At 36.5% G+C, this 21,036-nt stretch overlaps 1 protein-coding gene across 4 annotated transcripts in view; it reads left to right on the forward strand.

Moving 5' to 3' along the window:
- Cip4 (formin-binding protein 1-like Cip4) overlaps positions 1 to 15,679 on the forward strand; it is a 52,185-nt gene extending 36,506 nt beyond the window's left edge. The window contains exons 6-15 of one of the 4 annotated variants that reach the window (XM_028179987.2): positions 2,912 to 3,068; positions 4,266 to 4,403; positions 5,666 to 5,872; positions 9,667 to 9,696; positions 11,046 to 11,144; positions 11,446 to 11,539; positions 11,965 to 12,121; positions 12,881 to 13,143; positions 14,209 to 14,381; positions 14,898 to 15,679. In XM_028179987.2, the coding sequence (XP_028035788.1) occupies positions 2,912 to 3,068; positions 4,266 to 4,403; positions 5,666 to 5,872; positions 9,667 to 9,696; positions 11,046 to 11,144; positions 11,446 to 11,539; positions 11,965 to 12,121; positions 12,881 to 13,143; positions 14,209 to 14,378 (1,315 nt within the window). In that variant the 3' untranslated portion in view covers positions 14,379 to 14,381; positions 14,898 to 15,679. The remainder of the gene's footprint in view (positions 1 to 2,911; positions 3,069 to 4,265; positions 4,404 to 5,665; positions 5,873 to 9,666; positions 9,697 to 11,045; positions 11,145 to 11,445; positions 11,540 to 11,964; positions 12,122 to 12,880; positions 13,144 to 14,208; positions 14,382 to 14,897) is intronic. The other 3 variants (XM_028179988.2, XM_028179989.2, XM_028179990.2) reach the window with 3 other exon arrangements.
- Positions 15,680 to 21,036: the final 5,357 nt, after the last annotated feature.

A 21,036-nucleotide genomic window follows, 5' to 3' on the forward strand; every position in this document is an offset into this window, starting at 1 on the left:
GAAGGACGAACAAGCCGATGTCTACTTAAAATTAATACAGTTTACGATTTGATTCAGCTGGGATTCCTGATCGCGTTAACTTCATAGTTGAGTAACATTATACATACTTGGGTACATTTAGTGTTGGCGTCTGCACGTGAACTGTCTACTTAACAGGCGTCGTGCGTCTACAATACATCACGACTGACAGTGCCTTTGTCTTGAACATGACGATATGGAGTTAATGCATAATGAACTTTATAAACGTTATAACGTATGCCAATGTTAAAAGGCAAATTTATTTCAATTTCATATTATAAGGAATAGTCTGTCTAGCTAATGAGAAAAAGATATAGGTAACCCTTTTCTTCCCCTTATTCGTTGCGATGCCCATGGATCCAGTGGCAACTTATTGCCAGGTGGGCGGTGAGGTCATCTGCTTATGCCATGTGGTTTAAAAAGTATAGTGGTTATATCGATTTCCCAATCCAATTATTACTGGTATTTCCAGACATTGAGGTCAGGGTTGGCTGATTGAAAAACTAAAATCAAAGTAAATGGATATCATTGTATGTGGAACTCCCTTAAAGAATTAATTATACAGAGAAAAACAAAATATTCGTGACTATGTTTTATTGGGATGTGAATTATTTATACCCGTATTCCAAGAGAAGTCCCCATGGTATAACGTGTACCTTACTATAGATCTGATGAATCGTGTCCTATACTCGATATTCTGATTTTTTTTATAACGCCTAGACGCGTGAATAAGTTACGGTATTCCATCTGGTGTTAAGTGGTTAATACAGATCACAACGTCAATACCGCCCAACTTGAGACTTGCTCTATTTGCGTGTTCAAAATCATGTTAGGGTCACCAGTTTGGGAGGTTTAATGACAAAGTGAAAATCTTCTACCGACCTGGTTGAAATTGTTGGGTAGACCGATGATCCGAATGTTGTTGTTCGTAACTTGTATATATAAAAGCTTATCTTAAAAATGTTGTAAGCGAGATTCAGGTATCTGTCAAATATCTTGTGTACTATGATGGCTCCCGATACAGTCAATGTCTCGACTTCTATTTCATCAATTTAGTAATTGCGCATATAGTTTCATTTTCATTACATTGTTATTCCTTCATCGTGGCAGCCATTCGTGAACACGTATTAACTACGTGATTCATTACAAGAATTGGTACTTCTAATTAGTAAAAAGTCGTTGTGGTTTAAAGGATAAGACGCGGGCTTCGTATCGAGTGATGCGACTGTCCATGTTCAAATCCCGCAGTCTTACTATGAGTATGCACATTCTTAGATGAAATGATTCACGAACTCGTGATTTTTTATTACGACTTTACGGGAATGTGCTAAAAAATTTACTGCGAACATTAAAACATTGGTCTTTTCCTTATGTGAATAAAAATATCATTACAAAATAAAATTATTTTTCCTTAGAGTTTTAAAGCGCTATTTTTTATAAACCTAACCTAGCTCTATTATATTTGTTTGTCACAAATATATGAGTGTGCTTTTAATTCCTACGAAAGCAGCCAGGTATATGGGCTACCCGATTGTTAGAACAACATTGTCGATTTCCATTGGTAATAAGCCGGGAACGAATCTAATCTGCTGCATAACGAAGTGTTTTCGGGAGTACTTACAACTTGAAAGTCTAATAAAGGCGTTTTATTGGTTGCGTTTGTTTATTTTTTCCTTCCTAAACTGATAGCCTTAGGGGCTATTTTAGCGTAACCGTGGCTAGTAGTGAGCTCACGGGGCTCAAACCTGATGACGTTGCTAACACGAACCCTAGCAAGAGCCGTGCTTCGCAGAATCTACCACCGGATCGGAAACGCGACCCACTGAGAAGTTCCGGCGAGAAACTCAGTGGGCTGTGTCTGAGAGTTAATTTACTCGTTGAGCCCTTCGTCGCAAGCAAAGCTCGCTCGTCTGTCATTGGAAATTACTAAATCTATATATTAATACGTGAAGCAAAAACTTTGTACTCCTTTTTACGAAAATTGCGCGGATGTAGGAATATAAAATTTCCCACACTTATAGAGAATATAGAGAAGGAGTGCAGAATTCTAATACCCTTTTAAAAGTACGCATAAAAAAACAATTAAATCAATAAAAGAAACATTACACACACTAAAATGTGTTTGACACTCACACGCATATAGACTCTTTTATTTATTGTTAAAGTCTGTGGGCAAATTGAGAACAGATTAATATTATTTCTCTTGGCAAAATCTATGATTATAGAAGTATAAATAGTCTTTGACAATAGAATCATAATAATGTTCAAACTTATAATTTCAATTAATTATAGTCGAATTTCGACTACTGGGGGACCACTAGTAATCATTCAAATAGCAAATCTGAATAAAAATATCTTTCATAATATGTCAACCAGTCTATCTGGATATCGATCGGTGGAAACGAGTTTAGGTCTCTGGTCACGTAGTGCTTCTACCACTTTCCTTTCGTCAGTCCGTAATACGAGTATGTAGTTCACATATTTTCTTACTAACTCCCCGACACCCATCTTGAGTGTATGTTGCAAAACGTTTTGTTGTTTTAATCCGACACAATCACTCGTTCCCATTTGAGGAAGCAGCCGTTGTAGTAACTTTGATTGTGGATAGATTGGACGTGGATTCTGCAATTTGATGCTCTTTACAAATGCATATTCCGCATTTTTTTTATTACTGAACGACTTCATGGCCCCCTGGTGTGAAGTGGTTGATGTAGCCATTAGATGTTAACAACCTAAATCCGCCACCCCCCTTGTGATATGACTTCGAAGTCACAATTTAATAATAGTACAACGACTGCCTTTATCTTGAAACTGAAACGCATTAATTAGTGCTTCACGGCAGAACACGTCCTACCACTAGCGATTTGACAGGATCAACAAATTTTCTTTCCAGTCGGGCAGAGTTGGAGAAGCAAAAAGCGAACATGAAACTCAGGAGTCAGGCGTGCGAAGATGCGAAACAGGAGTACCTAGAACAGCTTCGCAAAACGAACGAAGCCCAGAGGCAACACTACGAGCAGAGATTACCGCACGTGTTCAAACAGTTGCAAGTACGTGTAATGCAAGCCTTCATTTTGTGCATAAACTTTTATGTATATAGGCGAAGATACAACGTTTTATTACGTTTTTCCCTTCCGTTTGTCATCCGATTTTCTTCTTTTTTGTATTAAATTGCTATTAACGGGCTCTCATGTTATATATATACATTTAAAAGCTTAAATACTTTTCCGTATCTTTATGAGAAATGGTTTTAGCAACTAAATAGCAACAAAAAAGCTACAAATATTGCATAATTTCATATTGAATTTTGCTGATTTGACGCTGCTACCTTGATAGCGCTGAAAACATGTCGCGATGCCTTCAGTCAGAGCAGATGAACCGAGAGTGCTTTATATTACATTATATATGCGATTTATATTACATATGAATATGTTAAAATATTCTTATGTGCCTATTTAATTTGATCGTTATTTTATTGAAGATCCGTGACCATTTCAAAGTTCATTATGCAAACATAAAGTTACCGCCTTAAATTATTTAAGTCCATATAAAAAAAACCTATGAAAAAATAGTTCACGAAGTTTCGTTTGCACGTGAGCATAACATTATAGTATCAATGTCGCGCATCAGTCTCTTCGACATTAATATGCATAAGGTGAAATGATATCTCAGAAATTCAGATGATGATGTTTTTGCACTAGTTCACATGACTTTTTAACGTGTCGCGGGTTTTTTTTTTTGAGAGAACTCAAATATTTTAATGTGTATAAATATTATGAGCCATCGCTTCGTGTCCTATCTGACGAAGTCAAACCTGAGTATCTCCCGTTCACAGACAACTACATACATTTTGTTACATCTAGGAACTGTTTGAAATTGGGATACAATAAATATAATCCATTATTGAAATCCTAGCCAAATTCGGTTATTGTATGTAAATAATCGACGGTGGCTACGCTTACATTCTCCAGAATGCATCGTTATTTAGTGTGCACTCTGGCCGAACGCCAACTAGGTCGGGTAGACAGATACGATTTTAAAATGCCTATAATTGTGATATGTGACGTAACCTGCTTTCGGAAATGTTGAAATTCGACTAATTTAAAAAAAAAAGAAAAAAGAAGCATTGATGTATTTTTTTACAACGCCCGAATTTATGGAAATTGCCCAATATATTTATTTTTTCGTCGTAGGTAGAATTTGTTTTTTTGTTGTTGTTTATTCTATATTCAATTTCTTCGCAACAGGACTTGGACGAGAAACGAATAAAGAATATTAAGAACTTTATGTTAAGTTCAGTGGATGTCGAAAGGAAAGTTTTCCCGATCATCATTCAGTGCTTTGACGGGATGGAACTGGCCGCAAATAGTATTAATGAAAAAGAGGTAATTTAAAAAAAAATAACACAAATCTTATGAAAAGTTTTAAACTAGTTTTAGTGAAATTATATATAATATATGTATGTACTGTGAATTTTATTAACATATTTTATTCAAAGCCATTCACTTTTCGCATTCTTCAAACCGGACGTGGCGGGTTACTAAGCGATTTGTTTCTTAAATATCTTTTTTTACAATCTAAAAATATTTTAATGTTAAATATATTGTATAATATTTGTAATAAAATAACAATCCGTATTTACAACAATAACGAGTTTTGAGTTTTGAATTTTCCTGTTGATATCACACTTGCGGTGATATGATCAGGAAGATTCATGCCCTTGGTTGCAACATGGTAAATGCTTTATAATTAAAATATAAATATTAAAAATGCATCTGTACTACTGATTTGATTGTAACACAACTTTTGGTACAGTTATCGACACTTTAGGGCTTAGCCGCTACACCCGCTCCTGCCAACCGAAAGGTTAACAGTCGCCGTCGTCTAACACACGTAATTCCGGATCCTCTCGATCCACTATCAGTGCTTTTAGGTACACCAAGCACCGGTTACCGTTCTCGCCAAATCCTTCGTCGAATACGACGAAATTAACCCTTTGCCAAAGCCCACTGAGTTTCCCGCCGGATCTTCTCAGCGGGTCGCGTTACCGATCCGGCGGTAGATTCCGTCAGTCATCTAGTATAACCCTTCGAGATTACTAGAATAGATAGGAAAAAGGCCTAGTTTCATCAACGCTCAATAGATGTCGTACGAGTCGTTTTTTTAAATTTTATATTATGGCCACGGTATTTGTGTCATTAATTAACTTGTTAGGTTACGCTGACATAGCCTCTCAAGGCTAGCACCAACTTAGGTAGGGAAAAATAATAATTATAATAAACTAGCTGACCCGGCAGACTCGAATTTTAGCGAGACTAACGAAAAGCAATTCATTTTTATATATATAGATATAAACTGATAGTTTACTGGTGGTAGGACCTCTTGTGAGTCCGCACGGGTAGGTACCACCACCCGCCTATTTCTGCCGTGAAGCAGTAATACGTTTCGGTTTGAAGGGTGGGGCAGCCGTTGTAACTATACTTGAGACCTTAGAACTTATATCTCAAGGTGGGTGGCGCATTTACGTTGTAGTTGTCTATGGGCTCCAGTAACCACTTAACACCAGGTAGGCTGTGAGCTCGTGCACTCACCTAAGCAATAAAAAAAATAGAGGCTTAACGATTTAAGTTACTCTCTTCGTTTCCAGGACACAAAATTAGTTATAGACAGGTACAAGTCTGGTTTCGTTCCGCCCGAAGACTTCCAGTTCGAGTTGGCTTCCGGGGCAGACACAACAGACTCGGCGTCGACCCATCACCAGCCGCACAACCACCTGACGGCGTCCCGGGGGACCGTATCCGGGAACAAGCTAAAGAAACGCGGCGGTCTACTCTCCATATTCAGTTCAAATAAGGTGAGGCTATAGAGTGGAGTGGAATGGTCCTGGAATACTTGAGACCTTAGAACTTATATCTCAACGTGGGTGGCGCATTTATGTTGTCGATGTCTATGGGCTCCAGTAACCACTTAACACCAGGTGGGCTGTGAGCTCGTCCACCCATCTAAGCAATAAAAAAAAAAGAATGGTTTGGAACGAGCCGAAAATATAATAACAGCATTGAATTAAAATAATCGACATTGTTTTCAGATGATTTAATTTCGGTATTAATGCAATCATTCCCAGAATTATGGTTTATGCATAGCTATAGATATAGAGCGGTGGATAGTTAACGCGAAAAAAAAAAGTTATGAAACGCGGAATTGCGACTTTCATAGCGTGGATTTAAATAGTACTAAATTCAAAATTACAATCTTCAACTCGGATTTTTTTTATTTTGTCGTCCGACCAGGCAGACTAGCATATGGTCTACCTGATGGTAAGTGGTTACCGCTCATGGACTTCAGCAATCTCAGGGGCAGCCCCAAGTCGCTGCCTACCGCTTTTTTGACTCGGATTACTCATTGATGAATGACATATTATTATCTACCACTGGTCAGTTCCAAAAAAACCGCAGTAGGGCTGGACCGATGACAAAAACTATGGTGTCTTCTTTTCTTTTCTTTTTTAAGCAAATATTGTATTTTTTATAGCACAATTACAATTATTATTCCAAAACAATTGAAGAACGCTTTGGCACGTGACTCTATTTCGTTGAAGGTCGTTTCCTTCATGATACTTGTTGCTCAAAGGAAGGAAGGTTTTTTTTTCCTACCTGTGCTGAAAGCCTTGAGAGGCTATCTTATCACCTTGACGTATAGGTGAGCTCACGGGGCTCAAATCGAGTGTTGCTAACACTGGCTCTAGCAAGAGCAGTGCTTCGTAGAATCTACCACCGGATCGGAAACGCGACCCATTGAGAAGATCTGGCGAGAAACTCAGTGGGCTGTGTCTATGTGTTAATGGGAAGGAATAATGCGGAAGCGTCCTTGCATGCATTTTTAATTTTAATTCCGATCAAAGAATTTTTTATTCGTTAGTTAGTAGTTCGTTCTCGTTTCGCCTTGGAAAAACATTTCTGCACACCCTGTATAAACAGTTGGCAGTGCCGTCACCGACCTTCAGTTGTGAGTTCGAAGTCATTGGTTCAGTATAAAATCGCCAATTCGGATAGTTTTCAAACTAGTATAAAATACCAAACTAAACAGAATACCTATCAAAATATGGATTATTCTGTTAAAATAATAAAGTAATGAACACTTTTGTGCCGACTAGTACTTAGGTAATTGTAGCCATAGTAATTATAAGTGCAAAAGTGTTTTTGTGGTTTGACCCTCTTTCAAGAACCAACGTTGGTACATTAGTTTCGAAATACAAATTATATGCGGATGAAACTATTTCGCACTCCTAGTATAAAATAGAAAAAAGAACTACTGCTTAAGAATTTCGATAGTAAAATTGTTATCCTCAAATAATTATACGCCTCTTAAGAATTTTCTGTTTGAGATACTAACCGATCGTAATTAAGTTAGAGATTTTTTCTTTATTTAATTATAAAGGTTGCTTGATGGTTTATGCTTTTAGAGCTTCGTCATGTTATTATCTATTATATTCATTTGGGTATGCACGTATACGTATATATAATAGTATATTTATAGTACATTTTTTAAGGAATTTTATGACCTGGTAACTAAGACCTTTTAGGCCAGTCTTATTTTAATTTATATTCTTATTTTTACGAAAAATGAGAATGTGAAGTGAAATGAAGATGATTAATTTGAGACATTAATCAACTGGGATGAAATAAAATGAAATGAGATGGGATGAAATATAATATAATCTCAGTAAAATGGTGGTCATTTACTGAGATTTTTTAGTGGACTTTTTGGAGGATTCCGTGAAGTTACGTCCAGCGACTTTGTTTTTTTTTTCACACATTTGTGCACTTTCACAGATATTAAACAGTTAATAAATCACCGTCATTACAAATTTAAACGTGAAGAAACACTAAATATACAAAATAGAACAAATCACACAACTTCACTCCTCGCGGTACCGCCAAAAAGTCCAGCTATAGTACAGTAAAGTAAATCCTAACAGATTACAGTACAATACAATCTCAGTTGCAGACGCTAATCCATCTTATTGGTCTGTGTAAATAAATCATATGAAATTTATTTTTGTTACCAGTCTCAGTCTACCATCAAACTTGAAACACAAACCTCAACAATCTCAAATTTTTTTTTAGCAATCGAACGGCATACTTTTTATATTATATGTTACATTATTCATACAAGTTATGGTTTTACATGGGTTTGTTTACATTTGACCGACTCGGTGGTGCAATAGTTAGCGGATCTGACTGTGGCGCTGAGGGTCGTGGGTTCGATTCCCACATCTGGTAAACATTGTTTGATGTATAGGTTTGTTTGCTTTTTCTCTGGGTGCTAATTATCTATACATGTATATATGTAATCTCTGGGACCGGATGACCCTGCGTGATTTGTTTCCAGCTGCTATTATTGTCACATGGAATTTTAATTTATTAATACAACGTACCGGGTTTACGTGGAGGTACTAATTATGTTTTTTTTTTTCTTTATTTCAATCCCCGTACAATTCCTACCTCTAACACGGGTACAACACACGTTACAACGTATCGGTATGACGCGCTGCGGGCGGCTACGTTACTGATCTAATGGAAAACGTAAGTCGTCTCCGTCGATTGAATAGCACGAGCATGATGACTCACAAACTCACAATAAGATTGATTACGTACACCTAAACATCCTTGTTATATAAATCATACATTGGTGTTTCATTATCCTTGATAACTTAGCAAACACGATTTGTTTTTGTTTTACTGTAAATACTACGTAACCTAGACAAACATAACTGACAAGCTTTAGTCTTTATAAAGTAAATCAATAATCTAATAAATAGTAAAGTTGTAAATCACGGACACCCAAAGTCTTACTGTAACAACCACATTCTTAACACATTTTTTCCTTGTAAAGTAATTATAACTATATACCTACTTAAAAACTTCTTCGTTTTGAGTTTGAAATATTAGATGACTTTGAGAATAGCTGGTCTAAACGTACGATATAAATACGTATATAGGTCCAAATGTTACGTAGTCTTAAACGAATAGAAATACTGGAATAAAGTCTGCAAGTAAAAAAAAACAGATTCGAAAAATACCTACTGCAGAATTTTATGTCATCAACAATAAGGGGTTTTCCTTTACTAATTAATAACTATAGTTTTTTTTTCTTTTTTTGTTTTTTTTTTTTGCAATTAAAATAATATATATTCTGAATATAAGTATTGTATTTTATGCCTTTGTTTATTTAATTTTATCTTGCTGTGTGCATATTATCTATTGATAGTGTCGCTTTAATGAATATCGCCTTGGTGTTGCGCTATCATTTCAATTTAATACTTCGACTGTGATCATAATATTCTAAGTACAGCTTGAAACGATGTCGGAAAACGGAAAATGTATTTTTTTAATGTTATAATTTAAGTAAAAGCTTTTAATAAAAAAAATCCCTATTAAATTTTCTTACGTATGAGTTGAGAGTATATTATTTTTTATGAAAGCGAATTTTATTATTTAAAGTTTTTTTTTTTTTAAAAATCGTTTTATATTTCCGACATCGGGTATTCACTGTACGTATACTCGTATCCTCTCATTTTGCCTAAGCCTAATATTTTTTGTTTGCCTCTCCTGCGCCTCGCTCCGCCGTCCTAACGATCTACCGTAGAAGATTGTCGAGGCGTGCAACTCTATAAAGGTCAGTCTTCGTTGGCGTGTTGATCTCTTGTGTTTCTGATTGTATTTTGTATTGACAAGAAACCAAAACATTCGGGTCTCAAATGAAATGTTTAGGTGAGTTTAATCTGATCGTAAAATCGTAATTTTGATTGTCTCTTTAAAATTAATATCGATAATTAAATTAACGTTAATCAGAAACGAATAAAGAATGACACGACTGTTTGTTGCTTTTATGGAGGGCAGAGGTAAGGAGAATCGTCTCATATGGGAGGAGCTTGAAAAAGTGTCCCACTTTCAGCACTAAATAACAGTTCAAAAATCCTCCAGAATGGCGCTAGCATAGGCACAGGGTATGATATGAATTAAGCAGTTGTTAACTGATTGAAGTATGCTGAGTTAGGAAATTTAATATATTTAATGACTAGAGTAGTTAGTGACAATATAAAATAAAAGACCTCACATGTTTACGTAGTCCAAACTAATTTCGTCAATATAACTTAAAATTATTGCTTTGGTAAAACGTGGAGACATCGATTGCATTTTCTTATTAGCTTTAAATATTAAATACTTTTTGTGATTTTGTAGTGCTTACAGTTCTTTCGTCCTTTTTTATTTCTCTATCTTATTCTAATAACTTTCAGCGCCTTTTTTAAAATTTACCCGGTTGCGACTCTAGTGCCACCCTTATTTAGCAGATTTTAACGGACACTTTTTTACATACAGACGGTTTTCCTTACCTCTATACTCCATAGTTGCTTTGTGTTGCTTGGTTTTACCGCAGGGCTGCCACGGCTTTGATTGTTATAGCGCACTACAGAATATTGATGTTCGTATACGTATTTTTTTTTGTCTTTTTAATTGTAACTACTATCTAACTAATTGTCTACCCGTCTATATTATATATTGTATATAATATTATATAATACAACAATAAAGATGTGCTATATTGTGTTCTTCGATGTGAACGAAATGACGATAAAATAAATAAGAAAACGTCTATAGATTAAGTGAGCGACGTTAAAACCTTTGGTACGATGCCTAGTTTAGTTTTAGTTTATACTTCACGGGGTCATACTAAGATATGTTTGTGTTAACGTATTAATAATTTCAGATATAGTACAATATAAATACTCAAATACAGTGTACATTTTCTTAATTGATATCGGCTAAGGCGTGTTGATTTATACAAAAAAATTACTACAAGAGCGCTAATCTACTCTTGTTTTGTAAAAGCGCGTATGAGCTACACGTGTGTTGTTCCTTTTTTTTTTAGATTAGCGTTGGTATGAGGTTGCACTGTGCACGTTTCATTGGTTCTGTTTGAACACTTGCACTAATATTATTATTTTTTCATTTTGAATATTTCAGAACAACATGTCTACGGATGGAAAGGAGGACTATTCAGATTTGCCACCGAATCAAAAGAAAAAGAAACTTCAAGCTAAAGTACAAGAACTCAGTAAACAGGTACACGAAATGTTAATAGGGCCACCCGCTTTGATATTCTCAATGAATATTCTATACTAACGAAATAAAGTAAGAAGGAAAGGAAAATAGTATGTAACTACAAGGAATCTAATTTTGTGAACTGCCCCTATCTTTTGGCTTAATAAATTGAACATTACTAATTCTTTCCTCTCTGCCCTTTAATAATAATAATGCCTGTAATATCACGAATAACATTCTCGAATCGTTTTGAAAGTTTTTGCATAGTGACGTCATAATTTTGTGAACCACAAAAGTTTTAATGATTGAAAATAAAATTTAGGTTGCGCAAGAACAAGCCGCAATGGAAGGTCTTATGAAAATGAAAGGAGTGTACGAAATGAGCCCCGCGTTGGGTGATCCAATGACTGTAGAAGGTAATATACTAAAGTTGATCTAATGAAATTCCATTCGCGACATATTTAAATAGATTGTGGCGAAGTAAGAAATAATGACTATTTAATTTACTGCTTTGCTAGTTTTGTCATGAAAATATGTAGGAGTTACTATAACATGTGTTAAACTCATAAATAAATATGTTCCCGTTTTTTGCGTACATATGCAATACAATTAAATTACAATCGCAAGAGATTAAACAAATAATTTAAATGATGAGCCGCTGTTTTGATATAACATTTTATTTTATCATTATTGTGCCCATGTAGGCAAACAAGTCCAGAGCCCATTTGATGGTGAGTGGTTACTGATGGTGTTTAATGAACGCCAGCAATGCCAACGCCATAGCCAAGTCGCTGCCTGCCGCCTCACCGGATAATGTCGCTCATGAGATCACAATTTGTAGGTCAACTTAACGAATGCTGCGATAAATTGAAGAAACTTCGCTCGCAACTGAACAAGTTCGAGGAGCTCTTAGCCGAAGCGAACAGTCAAGTGAACGCGGCTAACTCATTACATCCCGTCGCCAAGACTAATGGCGCGCCGCCCACGCAGGCTACAAGGTAAACGATACGGACGCCTTTTTTTTTTTGTCGTAGGCGTACGAGCATACGGCCTACCTTATGGTGAGTGACTACCGTCGCCCATAGACGTCAGCAATGCCAGGGGCAAAGCGAAGCCGCTGCCTACCGTTAAGTACTCTCCACAAGCCTCGTTTAAAGAAGGATATGTCATAGCGCTCGGGAAACCCCGTGGAGCCTATTCTAAAGCCAGAAATAAATAAAATATAAACAGTATTTATTATCAACAATTTTAGTGCTGAGCTGAGAGTTTCACTTACTTTGCAGATATTGCTAAAGGATTCTTGAAAAAAGTACCTGATGAAAAACTTTAATTTTAACATTAAATTTATGTAATGATAATTGATTGGAATTTGTTTCAATCGAATAAGCAAAATAATTTGTTTTCATTATCTAATAGAAAAAAAGTGACGTTTTGTGAGACGTCATTTTTATTTAGACAACACACACTCGACGCATTTACTGACTTTATTTGTATTAAGCCCATTGGATTCGCACATTCCCTGCGTACTTTATGCACACATTATATCTTGTCACGATAGGCAATATCACGAGCACAGATATTTTAATACATTAGATTTTAAAGAAAAAACGTAACCTGTAAAGTCAAACAAAGTTGAGCATGAAATAGCATAATGTATGATTACTATTCATCGTTAGAAAATTGCAGCTTTTATTCTAAAAATAATTATACTGTGTAGCAAAGTCGATTTGCAATAATTGTACTGTTGTTTGTTCCAGTATCGGTTCGAACAGCGAGTCCCTGTCCCGTTCGGCGTCGGAGTCATCTGTGAGTACGGGCACGGGCACGGGCGGAGGGGCGGGGGTGCGCGCGGCGGGGGGCTCGCCCGAGTCCGGCCTGGGCGGAGAGCTCGCCGCCGCACATACTGACCACGCCAATGGCGAACACGACCAGGACGACCGCGAGTCCGACCTCGACTACTACTACTGCGAGCCCGATCTGCAACCCGTCGGCTACTGTAAGGCGCTTTATGCCTTCGAAGGTGAGCGTTGCCGTACATACACAACACCATACCAATTCCGAATCCTGATCACGCAGGAGCCAGTCACCGTCGACGCCCTAGACACGTCCTTACGGATCCATCAGATCCAATAACCTTTGCATTAGACGCCTTCAACTCTAACACTAGGAGCAGTTGCTCCTGGCTGAGCCTTTGCTCACCCAGCTGATCTGGTGAGATTGGAAAGGCCTCCGGGCCACCAGTGATCCTACAAATCTTAAAAAACTATACCAATTTTTATTTTTTATTGTGGGATTTTATGACCTGGTAACCAAGACCTTTAGGTCAAGTCTTATTTTAATGATGAAAATGATAATATGAAGTGAAATGAAATGAAGTTGATTAATATGAAACATAGCATGAAATGAAAATGTGATGAGATGATATGGGATGAAAAAATGGTAAAAGTAAAAAATTGTGGTCATTTACTGAGAATTTTTCAGTGGACTTTTTGGAGGATCCCGAGAATTCCCACATTTGTGCGCTTTCAGTTGTCCTATTCCGTCAATTGTCATACTAAACAGCTAATAAACCACCGTTATTACGCATTTAAACCTGAAGGAACACTAAAAAGACAAAAAAATATATGAAAAAACTGAAATTCAACTAAAAAATTAAAAATAAATAATAGTTGAAAAAACTAAAAACCACGCTTTATATAAAATTAAACTAAAAATAGAAAATCATTTTTTAAGAAGTTAAATTGAAAATAGTGTAAAAAAATATTTCTATTATTAGTTCAATTAATTTTTTTTTTTTCAATTTTATAAATTAAATATATTTTTTAAGATTTTTTTAATATTGAATTGTCATCGGTCCCCGATAAATCTACAAAGTTTGAAGGAAATCTGGCCATTTAAAGTGGGTCAAAATCGCGTCTAAAGGAGTCAGTTACAAACATACATACAAGTGAAGTTAATATAAAGCGTGTAATAAAACAGATCACACAACTTCACTCCTCGCGTTTCCGCCATAAAGTCCCCACCATACCAACACTGTTCTATAAGCAAACATAGCGGCGCTCACAAGCCAGTGTTGGTTGTTTAGGTATCGGCAGCGGGTCCACGATGCGGATGGAGTGCGGCGAGCAGCTGCTGGTGCTGGAGACGGACGCGGGGGACGGCTGGACGCGCGTGCGCCGCAACCGCACCCGCGAGGAGGGGTTCGTGCCCACAACGTACATCGCGACCACGCTCTACTCCGACGCGCAACACTAGCCGGTGAATAACATACACTCTACTTACATTTTTGTTATCAGTGTTGCCAGCATTTTGAATTCTCTCCCACTAAGACGTACAATCCATTCCACTAAAAAACCACTAATTCGCTCTGGTAGATTATATTAAAAACACTAGCGACCCGCCCTCGCTTCGCTTCGGGAACATTACATTTTATTATTGATAGGCGAAGCCCGCCATGTTGCACGCGATACGACAATAACTGCGGGTGACGCCGCGGGGTGAAGCTAGTCTAAAAAAAAGTAGCCTAAGTTACTCCTTATATTATCAGCTACCTATTAGTGAAAGTTTCATCAAAATCGGTTCAGCCGTTCTAGAGATTAGCCGGAACAAACAGACAGACAGGCAAAAATTGTAAAAAATGTTTGGTGTATTTACCGTGTATATTTAACATAACTACATACTAACTTTTACGCTATTGAGAACGTTAGAAAACTCGCACTAAGCACACTGTAGGCTCTAGTGATCCGTTAGTATGATGTGTTATGATGTTTCCAGGGACAGCAGCGCGCCCGAGTCAGATGACGTCACGCCGCCCTGGACACTTCACCGCGCCGGGAGAGCAAAAAGCCTTCTCTAATTATAACGTTCTCGTGGCCTATAATATAATAACACATATTATTGCTATAATTTATCGTAATGAAAATGTTAGCATTATTTTTTTATCGTGCCCTTTGTATTCCAATATGTAACGGCGCCGAATAAGGACGTGAATGGACTAAAATCATAATAACATTCCATGATCTATTTATTGTGTATATTGTTGGTTATATGACATACATATTTTTCATGTATGATATATATACCGTATTAGGGTAATGTTAATTGTAATGTGTAACTCTCGTCTAGATTTTCATTGTGCCAGCCCTTTTTACATGTTAAGGTAATCTTTTGTACTTACGAATAGTTATTTTTGTTTATGTTTTTTTTTTTTATGTGATTCATCCTATGAAATTATAGCAAAAATAGTATGAAATGAACTCAAATGTGAAATGTAAAATATTTAAACTAATGTTGCTTATGTGAAACTATAGGACTTCATAAACTGACTTGAAAATGAGTATTGTAATATCCGATGTCACATAAAATAATTGTATAATGCTTATGTTATTACTAAATTTACGATTCTAGTTGTTAATGCTAGCTAAATGTCGCAATTAGCTAATGCTATTTTCTGAATATATGCTGTATGCGAGGAACGTATAGTTAATGTATTTATAAGTGGGGAAGGATGAATGAACGTGTATAATTTTTCTATAAAATAAAACTGTAAGAAGACATTTCGATTTTTATTTTTAAAGCTACAGAAGGGAAATCCGTCGCGTAGATTTATCCGCGTCGCTGGGCGTTAAAAGGTAATTAAAAAATCGTTTTTTATGTATTTGAACTGACCAAATAAAAAGACAAGTTGCATTAACTGTTTTTTATACATAATGAGTTTTCGGAGCTTTGGAACGTGCCCGTTCCAAAAACATTGTCTAAGAGTTTTTATTGTGATTACTATATCGATACTTTGATAGTAGGTATTATAATGAACTTACAAAACGGCGATAAACTATTAAAAATATGAACAGAAAACGTATTTACTATAATAGCTAATATGTTTCACTGTCCCCAGTATATAAATATGAACAGAATTTGCTAGTCCGCTTGTAAAAACGAGATTGACGAAATCATCTCATACAATTCCTTGTAGCACTCCCCAGGGCCCTGAAACTGTCATAGGTACTTCAAGACAAATGTTTTTTGTATGGAAACTAGCGACATCTTGTAGCGGATGCCTCTAAACTTATATGTTGTTAAAGTTAAGGTATTTAATTAGGGCATAACTAAACAGAGAAAATAAAATAAAAAATCGTACAAGTCTTTATTTTTTATAGGCAAATTGATTCAATTTCATCAATTTATAGTTTCTGAAAATTTACAAAATCCTTGATTAAAAATAAAATATAGGATAGGTAATATGTTACCGCCATCTACAGGAGCAATGAGAAACTAATCGAAGCGAAGTATCTAGTAGCCGACGCCCGTAAACATTTTTGTTGAGTGCTTGAGTTGTTTATCTAACTAATTTATGTGGCACTCCCCATGGAACACACGAACAAAACAGAAAGGAGAACCAAAGATAACTTTACGCTGTTTAGAAAACGGGATTATCGATAAATCTAACGTTCCTCTTCTGTATGGAGACGAATGGAAGTAGCTTCTATTTTAGGAACCCCGACTTAGTACTCCACACGAGGCTGAAAGTGTGCTTTACGGCATAAGTCTGTCCAAGCCTGAAGCTTTGCTCTTTCGAGTTCTCCCAACGTTTTAGTTGCCAACTATGCTGTACGTGCCAACAGGTTCGACAATGAACACGCCGCCACGCTCACGCCAAAACACCGACCCCATGAATTCTAACATCTTCGGAAGGTTTCGAGATGCTCCTTGAAATGCGGGTCCATGACATAAGTACCTTTTGCAATGAACGCGTAAACCTGTTTGGCACATTCCGACTCAGGACAACGGCACCTAATCTCTCGTAAGTGTCCTAAAAATAGACTAAGGATTATTGTTTTTATTGCTTAAATGGGTGGACGAGCTCACAGCCCACCTGGTGTTAAGTGGTTACTGGAGCTCATAGACATTTACAACGTACGCCACCCACCGCCACCCTCGCCATCCACCTTGAGATATAAGTCCTAAGGTCTCAAGTATAGATACAACGGCTGCCCCACCCTTCAAACCGAAACGCATTACTGCTTCACGGCAGAAATAGGTGGGGTGGCGGTACCCACGCGCGCGGACGCACAAGAGGTTCTTCTACCAGTAATATATTATTTGACCAGTAGATATTTGACCGGCGAATGAATAACAACTTCTGTGAGTATTAATCACACCAACATTACTACGAGCGCCTACTATAATGTATGTACGTGTGGTAGAACATATTGTGGCCTCGCTAGGGTAGGATAAGTATCTTAAGGTAGCGGCCAAAACGCTAGTTCGCCAAAGCGGCGCGACACGATAATCCTCTTATCATGGCCGCCCCTGAGCGAACAAACCCATAGACACAGCCAACTGAGTTTCTCGCCGGATTTTCTCAGTGGGTCGCAATTCCGATCCGATGGTAGATTCTACGAAGCTTTGAACTTGCTAAGGCTAGTGTTAGCAAATTCTCTCACGTTGAGCCCGTGAGCTCACCTACTCGTAATGGCGTACCTGGAATAGCCCCTTCGGCTTCTAGCGAAAAGTTAAGGGAAAAAAGTAAGATAACCACTCAGCCTGTTTCTACTGTAAATCCGGTTGTGCATTCCGGTTCGTAGGATATTACAGTTGCTCAGCAATAGAATCGAGACTTTAATTCCATGTCTCATGGTAAATAAAAAAATGTGCGTTTCGAGAACCACATCAAGAACAAAATTCTTTCTAGAAAAAATCCATTATCTTTGTTCACTGATCGAATCTTCATAGTCGTATGTACACACATATACGCTCATACGTAATGGACTCATAAATAAATAAAAGAGAGAAAGTAAGTGAGAAATTTGCATGGACGGTTTTTGACGGTTTTTAACGGTTTTTCGTTACGTGACGTTTTTATCAGCTAATCTGGGCAACGCAGGCTTTGAAGAATTCATCCCAAAAACAAATGTAAATAATCTAGATATAAACGAAATATGTAGATAATAACTATTAGATTGGATCTGCTTATTTTAGCTACTGAGATACGCAGGTACTGAGCCGGAAAGCCGCTTGAACAGTAGGTACGCATTATGCTTGTCCAAAGTAAGCATTTTAAGATCAGGCGTAAAAATACCCTTCGACAGTAGCATGCTTGCATTGAATTGCATTACATTTACAAGAATTTCTGATGTTCCTTTCTAAAAGTCAACTAGGGCAACCTTGTGGAATTAATAACTTCATTATTATTAAGCTAAGTGACGGAATAAAATTACAATCGTGATGACAATAAATAGGACATGGTTAGAAACGACTTTATTTTTAATTAAGATCACCTATAAAAATATTTACATTTTTCTGAAATGTATCACGCTTTTGTGAGAAAACAATTTTCAACTAACGAAATGTTCACGAAAATATTTGAAAATAAATTGATAACATTAAATTCCACGAAATGAATGGAGCCGAATATTAGTTTCGTTCAGACTAACCGAGAGAACTTTGTTTTATGTTTCAAGGGATGTCTGAGGGTCTCAAAAATTTTAAATACAAACTGGACGAGCTCTGATCTGGAAAATTTCAAAAAGTTTAGAACATGAGTTTCAAGTTTAAGCGTTACGTAAGTAATACGAAATTCTAGGATCTTGTATTATATCAATAGAATATTCTAGAGAGTAAGTTTATCAACACTTTCACTCAAGTTTAACTGTGCACTTTTACACATGACTAAGCAAATTTGTAAACACGTATTTCCGAGTTCAAATCCGGCTATGTTACAAAGTTGAAAGAAAATGTACGACGGTAAAAAAGTAAAACTTAATGACTTTTGTGTGGAGCATATTCTCCAGTATGTATCCAGACTAAACGATACATATTTAAAATTCAAGAGCAACATTTTCTTTAATTTTCAAATACATCTGAAAATCTCAGCGACTTTTTTAGTTTAAAGATCTAAGTGCAACAAGTAATTTAAAAATAAACACTTTTTTATGGCTTAATCTGTTAGTTTCCAGGCCATTTCACTACTGTGATAAATTAAATTTAAAAGATTATATAAACATAAACTTTTAAAATTATTAGATAGATACGAGGTTGTGTGTATATATCTTTAAAGATAATATCTTTGTTTAAAGATATGATATATACAGCAATATACACAACCTCTTATTTAACAATATTTACTTATCCTCATTGCTCATTATGTCTATTTGACTTTGCTAAAAAAAAAGTATAATTTGTGGTTCGCATGAGAGTCGAGGCAGTTAGTTACATTACGTTCGTTGCTCCATTGGCCGAGTGCTGCGCCTTCCGTGTCATGCCACGCAACTATTACATAATTCACTAAGCATGTTGTATGATGGGATTAAATACTCTCGTTCATTGCTTGATTCGAATCAATTTACAGTACGTTTCATTGTTCAAAATGAACAATGTACATAGCTTGCGTAGGAATCCTCCTTTTGACGAAAGTGTGGGCTTCGTTTTATGTCTTAAGTTAAACGGGTTTTGCAGGAAATGCGGGCCGAACGCACGATCCCGAGATCGGGGATTGAGCAAAGCTTTGAATGACTTTCGTTCTCGACTAGAATCGTCATTTATCGGCATCAATCACATTTAAATTAAAATTCCAAATATTTTTATTTTAATGCGCATTTACACCCTCCCTAATTAAAGTAAATGTACCTTGTGTTCGCAATAAGACTGGTTGAAATATTGAGATAAACATTTAGCATTACCTAATAGCATTTAGCATCTGTTTAATTTAAATATCAACTATGAGACAAGGCATTGCGTATGACGCTTTTTTTAGCCTATCACTATCTATAAACATCATAAAATTAGTCACCCAAACTAAATATATAAGGTCGAATTATAAATAGTATTGTATACAACTGTCCTAACTTTTGAATAGGAACGATCTGCAGCAGTTGCTCTCGCTGAGTTGAGAGACGTTCAGGCACTTGTTAGCAAACCCCTCCTCAAGTGAGTAAACCCTCGAGCTCGCCTGCCCGCTCTAATCCGTTGTGACTCATGTTAGGTACGTAGATAGGTACGTATTTACTTGGAAGAATTGTAGCTGCATTTGAACCCCGACATAGCTGCATCGATCGACACGAATACAAATATACAGACTACATACATATCTAAGTTACAATTAGTTACAATTAAGTTACAAATTATAATTTGCGTAATTACTGGCGGTAGGACATCTTGTGAGTCCGCGCTGGGGGGGTACCACCACCCTGCTTATTTCTGCCGTGAAGCAGTAATGCGTTTCGGTTTGAAGGGTGGGGCAGCCCTTGTAACTACCTATATACTTGAGACCTTACAATTTATATCTGAAGGTGGGTGGCGCATTTACGTTGTGGATGTCTATGGGTTCCAGTAACCACTTAACACCAGGTGGGCTGTGAGCTCGTCCACCCATCTAAGCAATAAAAAAAGTGAATATTGAAAAGAAACACAACATATGAAACATTAATTTGAATCAACGAGATTGAAATGTTTGCGAGAGAATAGTCTAAAATTGTACAATAGAAACACTGGTTCGTACATGTAATTAAGTATGTAAAACACGCTAAACAAACTAACATCTCATACGCGATTATGTAAAACACTTAACTGTTTATGTAATTGCTGATTGCTTGTAGGATTACATTTCTTTTTGTTAATGCATGTTCTATTGTTAATGGATGTTCTATTGTTATAGTGTATGCATGTTAGATATCGTTATGCTAGATATCCCAAAAGATATTGATGCCGCATTATTGACTGACCAATGAATGATTATGTCTGTAAAAGTCAACAATTTAATGTTACTAGTGGTCCCGCAGTAGTCTAAATTCGACTATAATTAATTCGAATTGTTAGTTTGTACACTATTATGATTGTATTTTATAGTTCAATAATCACAAATTTCGCCAAGGCTACACTATAAAAAAATATTAATAAAGACAAACATTAATTAATC

The sequence above is a fragment of the Bombyx mandarina genome, chromosome 15, assembly GCF_030267445.1.
Source record: "Bombyx mandarina strain Sakado chromosome 15, ASM3026744v2".
In the NCBI taxonomy this organism is placed as follows: domain Eukaryota; kingdom Metazoa; phylum Arthropoda; class Insecta; order Lepidoptera; family Bombycidae; genus Bombyx; species Bombyx mandarina.